Source organism: Vulpes vulpes, chromosome 6, assembly GCF_048418805.1.
Source record: "Vulpes vulpes isolate BD-2025 chromosome 6, VulVul3, whole genome shotgun sequence".
Taxonomy (NCBI): domain Eukaryota; kingdom Metazoa; phylum Chordata; class Mammalia; order Carnivora; family Canidae; genus Vulpes; species Vulpes vulpes.
The window spans coordinates 95,974,371-95,990,803 of NC_132785.1; the positions used below are offsets into that span (position 1 = coordinate 95,974,371).

Genomic DNA, 16,433 nt, shown 5'->3' on the forward strand with positions numbered 1-16,433 from the left:
ACCAAAAGTGTGACTTCATAGCAAATACATTGTTGCATATTATAAGAGGTTTATGGGAGGATTTCTAACACTTTCAAGTTCTTAAAAAACAATTTAAAACATCTGCATCAATCCCACAGAGTGTAGCGTGAAGAGTTGTTTTCCAGTCTTATACTTTTCATTGACTTCTATCAATAACCCAAAGGAGCATATGCCAAGTTGGGGTTGTACCATGTGCTCCTGGAGACAGGAACAAAGTGGGTTCTTGTAAGGGGTAGTGGAAGGGGAGGTGGGCAGAGGAATGGGGTGACTGGGTGATGGGCACTGACGGGGGCACTTGATGGGATGAGCACTGGGTGTTATACTGTATGTTGGCAAATCGAACTCCAATAAAAAAATATACAAAAAACAAAAACAAAGTGAGTTCTTGGTCTCAGGCTTCCTAGCCTGTCCTGGGAAGAATGTCTCTTAGAATTTTTGCATTTTCTGGTAATACCACAAGAAGAGAAGGAGAAGGTTTTACATTTAGTAACATTTATTTATGCATTCAGTATCAAGTACATAAGTGCAAATATCCAGAGTCCATAATTAAGTCCATTAGGAACTACAGAGAAAGTAATACAAATTGTAATAAAGTTAACATGCTGGTACTTTTTTTTTTTACCATACATGTGAATCAGCCTGTCAGTCCCACACAACAAAAGTACTGCATGTTTGTTTTTTTTTGAGGGGGAGGGGTTATTCATTTATTTAATTATTTTAAGTTATACAAAACTGATTACCAGAAGTACGGTCGACTGTTTTTAGTTTTATGTTGTGTGTTGGAAAAACACTAAAACATCAGTCTACATTTCTATATATTGTTATTAAAGATGAATCCAACCAGCAACCCAAGGACATATAAGCGATTTCCACTACGGCATTGGTGCACTCGGCGGGAAAGGCCTAGCCACAGGGGACATTAGAAGCTACAGAAGCATTGCAGAGAGGAGGAGGAGAACACCGAAGAAGAGAAAATAAGTTGGGCTCTCACCATCATGCACTTTTTTTTAGCAACACAAAATTAAAACCACATCTAATACACTTTTCTCTATACTTTAGTGCTTGACACAAGTGACTCAAATATCCTAAGAGTACAGGAACAGCCTAAAAACAGCTGTTTTAAAGTTTGTCTCTAAGATTACGGTATTGGGGGGAGAAACAATCAATTTGCAGTAACATGTAAGAAGAGCTGTTACCACTCCAGACATTCTGGTTTGTGTCCAATCCCCGCTGGGACATCGATTTACTCAGCATGCCTTTTAGCGCCTGGGATTTTAGCCTGAATCCTAAAAAGACAATATCAAAAAACAGTAAGCCACAAGTGTTGTTAATGAAATCATTCTGTGACTTCATTATGTGTTGTTGCTTTAACGAGCTAGCTGACCAAATAGCTTCATATTATAAAAGCTACAATAGTAAAGTAGGAGTGTCTATGAACACATTTCTATGCAGCAATAGAGACACATTTCTGCATATCGAACTGAGACCCAGAAATGAGCAGGACAGGCTCCATCCATCTACTCTGCACAGAGTTCATAGTGGCACTGAGATCTCCAGACCTAGTCTAGGACTTTCTGTCACACTCCTCTTCAACAGATCTCCAGGCAATAACAGGACAATAAGGAGGAGGAGGATGCCCAATATTTATTGAGTGTGTCTCATATCCAAGTCAGAGTACTTTACAGACCTTATCTCGTTCAATCCCCAGAAACCGTAATTGTTAAGTATTAACATTCCCAATGTGCAAATAAAGAAACAGGTTCACAGAGTCAAATAACATTTATGGTGAACTCCTATAGCTAAAGATGCCAGAAATGGACTCAAACTAGCCTGATTCCAAAGATCATGTTCTTAACTATTTAGCAAAATGATGTGAGTTCTGCTGGGGATTATTCTAACATGGAGTCAGAATTTCATAGGCGTAGGAGTTTTAGAGGTAAGATTCTACCAAGAAATTTCCTTCAAAATTTAGTGTCAGCCAAAACAGGTTCTCTCAAAGAACTTCTTGGTTCCCTCCTCTCTGATAATAAGATCTATGCAACTTAACCTGGTTTATCTTTTTGTTCTAGCTACCAAGACACTCAGAGCCAAATCCGAATAAAGCTCAGTTACAGAAACCAGAGTAGTTCTCATGGGTACATTTTCTTTCTATTCCTTTTCACAGCCTTGGTTCCCAATTTTAATTTAACGATTGCATTGTACATGTATGTACATACACTGTATGTTCTTTGTCTTCTCTCCTTTTTCTTCACTTTAGTAGGCCTAGACCCTTATCACTTTTGGTGAACTATGATAGCCTCCTAGCCATTCTGACTGCCAGGTCTCCACTCTCCTGTTCAATTCTCCTCCCATTAGATTGTCATAGTGTTCTATATAAAACACAGCTCTGATTACATCACCCGGGCTTAAAATATCAGGGGCTGGCCATTTCCCATTGGGTCAGAGTCATGCCTTAGAGCATTCAACACTTGACCTCAGCCTTTCTCTCTAGACTCTTCCCAGTTGATCCTTCTACTCATTTAAGTTTTAGACATACTGGTTGACTCATTGTTTCCTACCTGACCTACACTTTCATGCTTCTGCCTCTGCTTATATTATTTCTTCTTCCTGCAATGTCTTTCCCCTCATCACTCACATGATGAATGGTCACTCATCCTCCAGCGCCGCTCTAGACCCAAAGTTTGTGTCCTCCCGTTCCAAATTCATTTGTTGAAACTTAACCCCCACTGTGTTGGTATTAGGAAGTGAGGCCTTTCAGAAGTTATTAGGTCATGAGGGAGCCTTCATGAATAGGATTAGTATCCTGTAAAAGACACCTCAGAGAGCTCCCTTCCATTTCTACCATGTGAGGACACAGCGAGAAGTCTATAACCTGGAAGACAGCCCTGACCATGACCATGTTGGCACTCTGATCCTGGACTTCCAGCCTCCAGAACTGTCAGAAATAAATTTGTGTTGTTTATAAGCCACCTGGTCTATGGTACTATGCTATAGCAGCCTGAACTAAAACAAAAGGCCTTCATTTTAATGAGGATTTAATGTCATTTCCATTATCTCTCTAGGTAGGAACAGTTATTTATCTCCCTGACCTTAACATTTTATACAACTACACTGTAGTTCTTATACTGTCCCATACTTATTTCTTTACAGTTCTGTAAAGAAAAGAGGCTGAGAGCTGAACTAGGGTGGGGACCATCTCATTCATCTTTATACCCTCTGTGCCTATTACATGCAGTACCTGGGACATCACAGGGATGTCTTTTTTTGGGACCAACTGACCAATCAATGAAATAAAATTAATAGATATGATTTGCTCGAGATCCCCAAACTAAGTATTGGACAACTTGGGACTAGGATTTCTATCTTCTAGTTTCTAAGCTCCTGTTCTGGTATTTTGGTGTTCTCCTGCTCTGGTGTTGCTATAGTTCCCTAAAACACAGCTTTCATTGCCAAAAAATCACCTGGGGACTTCCTTAAAGAGTAGATTCCAGGTCCCCAATCCTAGAAATTCTAATTTTACATGTCTGTTTTAAGAACCTGGGAACTAGGGTCTTTAACACGTTCCCCAGTCTTAGCACCACCAACTTTCATACTATACCATGCTGATACTTCTCCATACAAAATAATGAATACTTTATCTTCAATATGTGGATTTTCATGGAGGTATTAGCTGCATTTGGGTCCAAGGTGATAATTTCGGCATTTTGAAGTATGTTGTAGATCAGATCTAGATCCAAGTTCACCATGAATTTAAGAGGAAGAATATGAACAGTACACAGTAAAAACCAAAAATTTTTATATACTTTAGGAGAGAATCAGAACTGATAATATGCAAATAAGATACCAGTAGAACTTTAAAGTGGTTGTTTTATTTGTTTGTTTTGTTTTAGATGTATTTGGCTAAAATGCCACCCCTCTCTTCTGACCACCACCTGGGTCCAGCCACATGAGTCTAAGATTATGAGAGGGAGTTTGTGTTCATAAAGTCTAGGCCTTCTGTGGAAAATGTATTTCTGGTTGGAGCCTAGGTCAGCTTTTGATGAAAACAAAATTGTTAATAAAATGACAACGTAAATAAAAACTATCATTTTTAGTTGAAGAGATACTTACAAACACTAACTTAAGAGTTATGGAAAACTAAGATTAATGTCTATGTTAGCTGTGGCTACTTACAACTGGAATTTTTATCTCCTGATATATAAAATGACCATAAAGTAGAGTCTATTGAAGACTCAGGTTTAAAAAGCAATGGTGTTAATTAAGTAAGTCAATAAACACACACTTGTTGAGTCAAAATGATGTAATAGAATCATAACAGCTGTTACAGATTTAAAAAATTTTTCAAGTTGTATAAACAATTTCAATGGTTTATAAAATCAGTGGTATTTATTGTTGAAAATGTTAACTTGCTTGTTTTTATTTCAATTAAACTGTTATAAATTAATTTTAGTTTTCTGAATTAGGCTTCCTTATTTCCTTCAAGCCCATTTTGTTCTTGGACATGAGCTAGTCCCCAGAGCTTAATGTTATTTATTCATTAATGCTCATGCATCACGATACCCAAAGTAAACCACTTAAAGTTTTATTTAATTGAGAGTTTTAAAATGTATACCTATTTTCTGAAGTAATATGATTGGGAAAGGAGTGCATACAAGACTCAAATAAGTGAGTGATCATAAATGAAGTTACTATTTTATTATCCTTTTATTACCCCTATCGAATCCACACAAATGCCTGCCTAAGACAGTCTCTCCTTTTTAGGAATTGCACTTGTAACTTACTTCGCCACAACAGCATTTATGTGAGTCCTCACAAGTCCCAGATATTGGTCAATCTGTGCCTACGAAGAGTAAGAAATCATGAGCAAATCCAAAGGTCACAAGGTCAAAATTTAAGATGAATATTGGACATCACACAGGACTTACCTGGTGCTTAACATACACTACAGGTAGAGTAAACATTGAAACCACAGCTGGGATGAAAAAGCAAACACAGTATTAAAATTCCGAGAGTTAAGAGTGAGAATAAGCTTTTAGATACGTTTTTATGCAATTATGTGATTTATAGCATTATTTTATTGTAGCTAGCAGTTTAGCTAAAAGACGGCAGGGCAGTCCAAAAGGAAAATAAAGGGATGCCGAGTATCTTACAGATATTAAGCTATGATTCCTGGAATGAGGATGGACTATACCCTCCCATGATGAAAATGAGTTTTTGTCTATAACTGCCTATTGCAGACAGACACTGATTGGAAACGAAATAAAATGAGTCGTGCTTAAAGAGAAAAAAAAAATGCTTCAGACTAAGAAATTCATTATTAATGTGTAATATATATTATACTCTTTAGTTGAACTGTGATGGTCAGGAAAATGCCCTGTACTATGTGGTGTCTGTTCCTAGGAATCTATGACAACAAACTCACGGCTAATAGCCTAAGAAGCTTTATGTTCACAGAGCGTGTGAAGAAAGACATAATGTACTCATCTGTCCTTACCCATGAGCAGCAGGGTCAGCCCATTGAAGAGAGCGCCAACGTAAGTCAGGAGCCACATCAGGACTGCAAACTAAACAACAAAATGATTATCAGAGCTTCTAAAGTCATTTGTGACAGATGAGAGTCTTATTTCATTGACTTTTTTAGATTAAAATTTGAGGGAAAATACTCCGTGGTTTCAGTAGGAAATGTAAACATGTAAAGCTCATCACAGAATTACTGAAAGAGGATCTAATCTTTACTTCTCTGAGAGCCCTTTGGATCTCTTTGTTATAAGATTTGAAGGATCCAATGAAATAACAAGGTAGGGATCAGCAAACTATGGCCCTTGGCCTGTGTTCTATGGGCGCATGAGTTAAGCATGAATTTTATATCTTTAAATGGTCAAATAAAATCAAAGCAAGAATAACATTTTGTGACATGTAAAAATGATATGAAATGCAATTTTCAGTGTTTGTAAATAGAGTTTTACTGGCACACAGCCACAGTCATTCATTTATGCATTGTGTTTGGTTGCTTTCCTACTACGATGGCAAGCTAAGTAGCTGGGACAGAGATTTAGGCATGTGAAGCCTAAAGTATTTGCCATGTGGCCCTTTGCAAATAAGGACTGCTGACCTCTGCTCTAGCCCATTATTATTCTACAAATAGAAACATCACTTCAAAAGTCCTTGGGTAGGTAATTACAATCTCCCTGAGTCTCTCTTTTGTCATTACCTGGAAAGATGTTATTCCAGGAAAGCATCTTGAGGGTCAAAGCCATGTTAGGCACTTTTGCTTCTGCCCCTCCTCAGACACTTGCTGGGAGTCCCTGCTAAAAGACCCCTGCCCAGTATGTACAAAGCATCCTGGGAACACATAACAACTTCACTCCGGCCCTGCCGTACCATGACTGACTGACTTCAGTCTTATACATACACTGCCTGATGGGAAAAGCTGCTTGTTCAAAAAAACCTGGTAAGTTCAATGAGAGTGCCAGGAGTAGCACCCAGGGGCCCAAGGTCTTCTGCTTCGGAGGCTCAGTCTCACAGCCCACATCACATAAGGATACATGGACAGCTCACTGTTAGCAGAGGCCAGTGTTTAACAAAGAAAGCATATATGTTTTTCACATTCCCCAAACTAGAATTTTTTTAAAATTAATTTTAGGAAATTGGCTGAGGAATTGAAAATGGTAAGGATAAACAACCTAGCATGTTGTAAAAATACAGAATTAGAAGCTGTGTGACCCTCTGTTTGATCCCAACTTGGCCAGTGACTCACTGGGCAATCTCAGGCAAATGTCTTAGCCTCTCTGAGCCATAGTTTTGGCAGGTGTAAAATGAGGGGATTGGACTGGATGAGCGCTCGGGACTATACAGCTGGAGGTTTTCTCATTCTTGAATGTAACCAGCAATTGCTTCTTATTCACCATTTTGTGGTGGTTTACAGTATACCTTTGGGGAAAATGAAACTCAAGACTGCCAAGTGAACGGCGTAAGCAATCATACTTTTAAGGAATCCACCAGGTCCTGGACAAGGAAGAGCCTCCTCAGTTCCTTCAGTGTATTGTTCACATAGAACTGCAGGCAGTCCGTGTACTTCTGGATCTGCTCCTGAGAAAGCGTGATCTCGAGCTCCAAGTAGGTCCTGCCAATAAACCATCCCCACAGAAAGCCCCATCAGAGGTAATCTCCAAACAGCTTAGTTTTCTTTCTCCCGCTCTGACAACCACCGGGTCAACTCTGGGGGCTTTATACCAGCCAGGGGGCTGTAGGGCACCATACACACCCACTGCCAGGACAATGGGGAACCTGGGAATTATGGCTGTTAGTGGTATGCTATGACTATTTCTCTGTCCCCAAGATAGCATTATGGGTGAGCTGATAATACAGAGCAATTGGCCACAGCCAGAGAAAAGTCAGTCTAAAATCAGCTCATTTGATGTATCCTCCCTACATCACTGGCCCACTAGGTAGTTGTGAAAGTCTTCATTTCTTGTTGGCTGCATGGAGATGTATTATCTTTTTAAGTAACTGAGGTACCTGAAAATCCTAGCTGCCAATCATTGTTCATTGCCGAAAATTTGGGAAAATACTTCCAGGTTTTATGTAGAGAGCCCTGAAAACTCCAGTGACCTAGGCCATATTCAAAAGCTCACTGTTTCTACTAAGAGCAATATTTTTAGTGACTACATTTTTCATTTGTTCAAAATGTGACATGTGATTATGGGTATATAAACCAGGCTCCTCAAATAGTCCATCCTCTCGTTTGGCCACGCTGCCCACCATGGGTGCATCCTTCCTTCCTCCTTCCCTCTCTCTCTTCTGTTTTAAGACAGCACCACGTTGTGTACCTAGAGGATATTTCTAGAGTTCTTACAGTGTTACCTAACTCTGTGAACTGAGACCAAAAAAAGCAAAGTAGCATTTGGTTTGGATTTTGGAGATTACACTGAAGTCTTACGGCTTTCCTACTCTTTAGAAAAAAAATAGAAAAATGTTGATTTGTCTAGATAATAAGTTTTGATCCAAAATATAGTCTGAGTCAGATATTCCTTTTACCAATAAAGACAACTCAGCCAAAGGAGAGTTTTTTATTTTAAATTTGTCTCCTACAGGAAGATAAAGTAATTGAGCTAATTGAATGTGACAGTCTTGGAGGCCAAGAACGTGGAAGACACCAGCTTTCCTTGGATGGCTGAAGGTAGAGGCTGGGGCAGAGCAGGACTCTGAACATGTGAACCCTGGTCACAGGCTGGGGCCCCTGAAATAGGCAGGAATAAGCCCGGTATGAAGACACTCTGCTTCCCTGCTTCTCTCGCCTTTGGGGTGGGAACTTGTCCAGCCAAGTTATAGCCTAGAAGACCCACTAATTCTGCATTAGAAGAAGGCTGACTACATCCCGAGGGCAAGAATCCTCGGACTGTAACAGTTTAACACCGAGGCCAGGAACAGAGTCTGGGAAGGGAGGTCTGGTACACAGTGTTTTCCCCTTCTGTCAATAAGTCCCTGTAACACAGGCATCTTTTCCCCTTTTAAGAGCCTGGTGCCCTAGGCCTTCATAAGCTCATGGGTGAGGGTGAGCCACGGAGGATGCAGAGGCATCCTGGCGAATGACTGGGTCTGGCCCAGAAGCCATCTGCAGCAGCATCTACAATGCCCATCAAGGACTCAGAACTGTCCCTCCATTATAGGAACGGAGGATACCTCAGCTTGCACTCTGGTGCCAGCCCCAAAGGAGAGGGTAATTCTGATTGCCAGTGCTGAAATGCCAGAGTTGGGAGATAATTGGGGTGGAGTTGGGTGGCATGCAGCTGGCAGTGCTATTACCTCCCTCTGCCCCGTTTCACCTTCTTAGTATATAGCCTTTTTTTTTTAAAAAAGATTTTATTCATTTATTCACTAGGGACACAGAGAGACATACAGAGAGAGGCAGAGACACAGGCAGAGGGGGAAGCAGGTTCCATGCAGGGAGCCTGATGTGGGACTCGATCCCAAGTCTCCAGGATCACACCCTGGGCTGAAGGCAGCACTAAACCGCTGAGCCACCTGGGCTGCCTCAGTATATAGCCTTAAAAAAAAAAATTCTCTCCTCACAACTGATGAATCACTAAACCCTACCTCTGAAACTAATAATACACTATATGTTAATTAACTGAATTTAAATAAAATAAAAAACAAAACATTCCTCTTCAATCTTCATTTTAGTCAGACTTCCCAGTATAAAAATGCAGAGAAGGGTACATTATAAGACTATTCATAAACTTTGCACCCCTCAGAAAGTTGGCCCTTCAGTATTAAGCTTCCAGAGACCATAGAAATAAAAATCCAAACACCCTAGTCCTGACTCTGTGCCAGTTAGTAGTCATGTGACCTTGGGCAAGTCACTTTACTTCTCAGAGTCTCAATTTTTCCCACCTATAAAGAGGGATTACACTGCTCTGCCTTCTTCCAGGGTTGGGAGGATTAAATGTTGACCTCTCCTTAAATTATAAAACACTATACACATATGATGGATTATGATTACCAGTGGTAATTAAATATAAAATATTAATAATATACATTTATGTTAAATATGCATATTAATTTGCTAGTAGCAATGAAAATGTAAAAACTCAATACAGCACTAAGTGTTACAATAGGCATAACTGAGCTTGGTTTAGAAATTCACCAGCAATATCAGCTAATAAAAGGGCATTTGAGAGACTCTGAGGGGTCAGTTCCCAGAGACACATCACACAAATGCCCAGGAGCTGAACCGGAGTCAAAGGGAAGGAGTTTTGAGAGAGGCTGGGCAAGGGCTGGTCTGGCTGGGACACTCACTTGAAAGGGTGGCCCTCGTCGGTTTTCTGCACCGCTTGTAAAACAGACTTGTAGATGCGGAAACTGATGGTGGCCGAGAGTGCGGCCAGGGCCAGGTAGGCCACGACGCTCACGACGCTGAACTGGGTCAGGGAGAAGAGCAGCAGCAGGAAGCTCCCGAACACGATCCCAGTCTGCTTGATGTCCCGCCAGTAGAGCAGGTCAATAGCTGTGGGGAGGAGACAAAACCCACATACACACACTCTTAACATGGGCAGTGCTGCTGGGGGCTGCCACGGGGCTCATCCCAAAGCCGTGGTCACTACAGGTCCTCACCTGGCCTCTGGAGTCTCAAACACAAGTGAGTAGACATAGGGCTTTGGCCAGGGCACTTACTGTCATTGTATTTTGTTTTAGAGGACTTTTTCCATCCCTGAGGGTAGTTCATAAATTCACAGATAAGGCTGTTGAATCTCCAGAGACTATACCTCTGTGAGTGTGTCTCGCTGGGCTATACCATCTGTGACTTTGAAACAAAACTGAAAGTGCAGAGGACCCAGAAGTACGGGTTCTGTTCCTTTGGATGGCATGGATTGTGTGCATCTTGATGCCCTGCTGACAAACTTCATGTCCTCAGTGGTGGCCTAGAGGTGTGTACCTCAGTCATACAAAGGTTCCCACTGCTGAAAAGGGACAGCTATGATGGAAGCAGAGGTTCTGGAGAAGTGGTACCTTCAGAAGCATGGCAGTGGGTCCAGAGACCTAGCCAAAGCTAAAGGTTTCTGAGTAAAGATATGGCCCACCTTCAAAACAAGCAAAACTGAAAAATTAGTAGCTGTCTCACAAATCCCTGGAGCTGCCATTTGGATTAAACCCTCTTGTACAGCATAATCTATTTGCTCACATTTTGTGACTTAAAAAATCTGGAATTCAGCTTTAAAATCTGTATTGTATTTCTCATTTAGTTATTTCCCTCTTTCACTTAGAAATTAAAAAATTAAGTTCAAAAGAACAAATATGATACAAAATGTCAGTATTTTCAATATTCCAGCCACCAGAGTATGAAAAAGGCATAGAAGTCTTGCTGAAGAATGTAGGCAAATTCATTCTCCAGTGAGGCAAGTCACAAGTGTTTTTTAAATTAAGATATAATTGACATATAACATGGTGTAAGTTTAAGGTGCATGACATGTTGATTGGATATATTTATATATTGTAATATGATTGCCACCAGAGCATTAAATTTGTCATAGCACATAATTATCATTTCTTTTGTGGTGAGGACATTTAGGATCAAGTCTCTTAGCAACTTTGAAGTTTATAATACGATATTGTTGGCCATAATCACTATGCTGCATTAAGTCTCCAGAATTTATTTTGCAAGTTTGTACCCTTTGACCAAAAGCATCTCCCCAGTTCCCCCACCCTCTAACCCCAGGAACCACCATTCTCCTGTTTCTACAAATTCAGCTATTTTAGATCATACCATATTTGTCTTTCTCTGTCTGACTTATTTCATTTAGCATAATGGCCTCAACGTCCATCCATGTTGTTGCAACAAATGGTCTTTTTTTTAAAAGATTTTTATTTATTTATTCATAAGAGACAGAGAGAGAGAGAGAAGGAGAGAGAGAGAGAGAGAGAGAGGCAAAGACACAGGCAGAGGGAGAAGCAGGCTCCATGCAGGGAGCCCGACGCAGGACTCGATCCCAGGTCTTCAGGATCACACCCTGAGCTCAAGGCGGCGCTAAACCGCTGGGCCACTGGGGCTGCCCACAAATGGTCTTTATAAAATGTTACATCAGTACATTTTCAGAAAGAAAATAAGACAAATTTCCCATCTTACAACCAAATTAAAATGGCAGTTGCTTACACTGCCAGCTTCATGTGCAGTGTACCTGGAGGCATCTGGTTTACAGAATTAGATACTAGTCATCTGCTCAGAGGAAAACGAAGGTGACCAGATTGAAGAGAGCAGAGGGCTGCTCCCATCATACACAGGTATGTTAACTAGCTGAAGGAACAGTATTGAAAAGATCACATAGGCTGTGACAAGCCTCTAATGCTATAGAGGGGATATAAGGAGTATTGCGGACCTCAGGCTGGCTGGAGAGTAAATCAGGGACTTAAGGAGTGGGGTGAGGGCTCTCTTAAAACAGGCTGAGGATACCTCAGAAATCTGAAGCTGGAGAGATAATTTACTTTGGAGCTGATCTCTCATCCATCCCCACCTACTCCTCACCTAGCGGGTCCACCAATGACATTAACACACAAGATTGTAGGAGTCTGCCATTTTGTTTGGCAAAAATTTGTCCTTTTTCTCTTACAACACTTTTGCATAGGAAGCAGAGGCGAGAATCACAAGCATTGTTTTGGTGTGAAACAAAGATTTTTTTCTCTTTTGAGTGGGCTGGTTCTACAAGTAGGTTTCCAGGGGCAAAAGGAAAAGCACTACTGCTATAAAGCCTCTTCTCCCTTCCCCAGTCACTCACAGATTGACATTCTGCTATTAGAAATTCAGTTCTTTATTTATTTTTTTTTACTTTTTACAAAATGTATTCATTTGAGAGAGAGAGGGAGAGAAAGCATAAGCAGAGTGAGGGGCATAGAGAGAAGCAGACTCCCCGCCAGGCAGGGAGCCCAACATGGGGCTCAAGCTGAAGGCAGATGCTCAACCATCTGAACCACCCAGGTGCCCCAGAATTTCAGTCCTTTAGATTAATCCTTTTTGTCTTTATATTTACCCTTTTTAAAAAATCTTTTTCTTTATTGCAAAGATCTGAGAAGGGGATAATGCATGAATGATTTGCTTATCGTTAACCACAAAATATAAATGAGCTCACCAAATGATTTTTGTTTTAGAAGAGTTTGCTGAGAACAGAGCACCAAGGTAATAATCCTTTCCAGGCAGACAAGAGGGACCTTTTGGAAGATGCGACACAAGAAACCACTGGGCCTCTTAGCGTAGGTGACAGAAGTGGGAGCAGAAGGGATCTCCACAGAAGCCCAGTGCTCCCTGGGGTTAAGTGGATTTGGAGCAACAAATTGAGGTAAGCTTACGCCTAAGTCCAGACCAGCTAAAGGCCCCTGGGAAACTGGAGCCTCCTAGCATTTATTCTGTTTCATGTAGGGGAAGGTGGAGGGGGGGCAGTAGGAGAATAAAAAGACTAAAACATCACCATTATCTGCAGTGTTGCCTCTTCCCCCTTCCCATTTTGTTCATTTATTCAATATTTATTGAGCAAGAACTTTTTTTAAGCACCAGGTTTTGTGCTAGGTTCTGCGGATATCAAAATCAATGAATTGGGTTTTTTTTTTTTTTTGAAAAAAGAAAAGCCACACACGAGTAAGTTGTAATCTGCTTTATGACACCCACAGATTCACATGGCAGATGCATTTAGAAACAAATACATGATAAGACAGCATGATTTTTGCTAAAGAGGGCAATCCTTAGTGCTTACCCACATCTGAAATGATGTGAAGGGTCATGGGGGACCCTGAGGGAAGTTTTCAGGCAAAGAAAACATAAAATTTGCTGCTACCAAGTGAACCCCCACTTAAGTTCCTTAACACATGTTAAAAATGGTGTGCCCTCTAGAAAAGTCCTCTGAACCTCTGGATGCCTGTTCAAACGCCTGAGAATGGCACGTACTGGGTAGGAGCTTCATGAGAAGAAACTATGGGCAGAGAGTGTGGATGGTCAACTAAACATTAGTTTGGTGAGTCATTACACAACAGGTGTTTCACTCAATGTGTTAAGATTGCCGAGGTTTCTAATGAAGAGGTTATCAAAAGATTCATCTTACAATATCAATGGGAAGTTAATTCTGAGTACTTTGTGATACAGTAATCTATTTACATAGATTCTGAAATGTTCAAAGCACTTTCAGATATTACCTCATTTAAACTTCACAATTAACTCCATTGGATAGGTATATAACAGGTGAAGAAGCTAAAAGTTAAGAAATCTGTCTACTGACTAGTTAATGGGAGAAGCAAGATCAAACTCTAAGTTTGATGCTTCCTCCAAGACAATACAGTTGCCTCTCTCAGATATGTGGTTATAGGTTGAATGTTCCCCAAAGCATGCAAAATTAATTTCGGTAACCTGATTTATTTAAATCTGCTTTCAGAGCTCGATGTTTAAAGGGCAAGTTTCTAAGTGAAAATGAGCCATTATCAACAGGAAACGGTTATTGGTCTTCTATTCATTTAGTAAAACCAGGAATGAAGAGATCATAAAATTCTGTTCCTGCTTTTAAGGAACTTAAGATCTAGCTGGGAGGACTGACATTTACTCTAAAAATGCTGAATCACTGCCAATATGTTTTGTGTTGTTGGAGGTGGCAAAAGTTGAGTTCAAGGAAGGGATAGTGCCGGAATCGATGAAAGAGGACGTGGGACGGTTTGTGAATGTAGCGAACAATTTGTTAAGGAGATGGAGTGGATAAAGGGAAATATTATGAAGGATTAGTCAACAAGAATGGTGACTAATTAGCCGTGGGAGAAAAGAGGAAGAGCTAATTAAGGGTGAAGGCAACATTTCAAAGCTGGGTGACTGATTAGTATCACTGTTTTCCTGACAAAAACAGGAAACTGGAGGGTGAGATTGTTGAGGATAACTTGAACGCTTGCTTTTAAACCTCCAGGTTCTAACATGATGACATCAAAGCATTTTGACACAATCTAGGACAGTGTTGACATAGGGATTACAGGTGACATGAAGCTGACCATTATAATACTTCCTAAATTTTTTAAAGTTGAGAAATCAAATGATTTGGGTTTTTTTTTCAGGCTTTGTCCCAGTAGCCCTGAGTTAAATGGCCAGTAATATCATAGCCTAGTGACATTGAGATGCATATGTACAGTAGGAAATTGGAAATACAAGACTGAAATTTAGTAAAGAGGGCTGAATATTTCCACTGGGGTATATTCTGAGGAGAAAGGATGATTGAGACCATGAGAGTGGAGGAAATCTCCAAGAAAGGAGAGACTAAGAAATGCAACTGAGGATGAAACCATAGTTTCAGACTCAAAGGAGTAAGAGGAGCTTATCAAAAGAGTCCCAACTGAGTGTCAGAGTGGGGACCCTAACAATGTACGTTACAGCAGTCAAGAAGAAGGAAACCTCCCAGTACAGAGGAGTAGACTACAGTGAAGGATGCTGAAGACATAACAAGGGAAATGATAACTGAGAAAGGACCTTTGGAGGCTGAAAGGTCATTTCTAACTTGGCAGAGAATATTATCAGTAGTGAGGACAGAGACCATATTGCAAAGGGTTGGATAAATGGTGGGAAGTTCTAAGTAATAAAAAAGATGGCAAATACAATAGTGTTTGGGCAAGTAGCAGCAAAAGCAGACCTTTAGGTTAAGCAAAGCCTGGAGATATTAATGGAAAGGGAGGAGTGAAGATCCTGGAAAGAGAGAGATTTGATGGAGCAAAGTCTCAGAGGAAGGGAGAAAGGGTGGGATTAGTCATAGTTTTTTTGGGTGGGGGGTAAAATATGAAGGAGGGATATGAAAAAAGTGGGTAAAGAGGGAGAGGCATTTTGGGAACATATGGGTGAGCTGGAAAAGGAACAATTAAAGTGGCTGGAAGTGGCTTGAGGTAGATTTACTCAAATCCTGGAAAATGAGTTAGGAGGTCTTGTTGAGACTGAGGATGATAAGGGTAGGGCTTTAAGAGATTAGGAAAGGTCCGAACCTGCCTTGTTCAGTACAGTAGTGGTGTAACTACTGGGCACTAGTCCCAAATGAGATATGCTGTAGTGTAAGCTACTTCTCAGATTTCAGAATCAGTCCCAAAAAAAGGGATGTAGAGTACCTCATTAAAACTTTATGTTGATTTTTGTTGTTAAAAGGCTAATACTCTGCATATGTTGGATTAAATATATTATCAAATTAATTTCATCTGTTTCTTACTACTTTTTTTTTTTTTTCTTACTACTTTTTAATGAGGAAGCTACTAGAAAATTTAAGATTTCTAGTTAGCGGCTCACATTATAATTCTATTGGACAGTGCTGATCTAGAAAAATACAGTATGTCAAAAAGGAAGCAATATAAGGGCTGCCAGAAAGTAAGGAGGGTTTCGTTAAAGTCAAGGATCTCTAGTGGATCCAGTCAATAGGGTTAGGGGCTTGGCTTTCCAAGCAGTAGACAGAGGAGCTGAGTGAGCCAGGGCCATGAACTTGCACAAGCAGCACGGTTAGAGGAGTCGAAGATCCAAGAGGACAGAGTCAAAATGAACAACTTGGGCTCAGGCTGGGAATGACAGGCAGCCAATACTGTTGGGAGCTCATGGGCTGGGAGAATGGCAATGGCTGTGTGTGGTCAGAGTGACAGCAAATGGCCCACGATGATTCAGTGGGAAGGGTAGGAAGTGGTAAAGTGTGATCAGAGAAGAGAGAAGAATTTCTGTGTTCCAATCTGCTGTGTAAATGATGATTTTTCACATTTTAATTTTGCTCAGAGTGATGTAAACTTGTGTAGGAAGCTTTATAGTAGCTTATCCAGAAAAATGGATATTTGAATAAAGTTTCCTTAAAACCCAAGTAAAAAAATATAAGTAACTCCATAACTGCAATAAATTAACCCCAGTAGTCTTTGGGTACAACAAAATATAGACAGATTTC

General features: G+C 40.5%; 1 protein-coding gene across 4 annotated transcripts in view; it reads right to left on the reverse strand.

Annotated features, from left to right (window-relative positions):
* Positions 1–496: 496 nt before the first annotated feature.
* RTN1 (reticulon 1) overlaps positions 497–16,433 on the reverse strand; it is a 216,728-nt gene continuing 200,791 nt past the window's right edge. For all 4 annotated transcript variants that reach the window (XM_072761673.1, XM_072761674.1, XM_072761672.1 and 1 more), the window contains 6 exons: positions 9,820–10,027; positions 7,006–7,144; positions 5,516–5,585; positions 4,947–4,993; positions 4,803–4,861; positions 497–1,307 (listed from right to left, as the gene is read on the reverse strand). In XM_072761673.1, the coding sequence (XP_072617774.1) occupies positions 1,265–1,307; positions 4,803–4,861; positions 4,947–4,993; positions 5,516–5,585; positions 7,006–7,144; positions 9,820–10,027 (566 nt within the window). In that variant the 3' untranslated portion in view covers positions 497–1,264. The remainder of the gene's footprint in view (positions 1,308–4,802; positions 4,862–4,946; positions 4,994–5,515; positions 5,586–7,005; positions 7,145–9,819; positions 10,028–16,433) is intronic.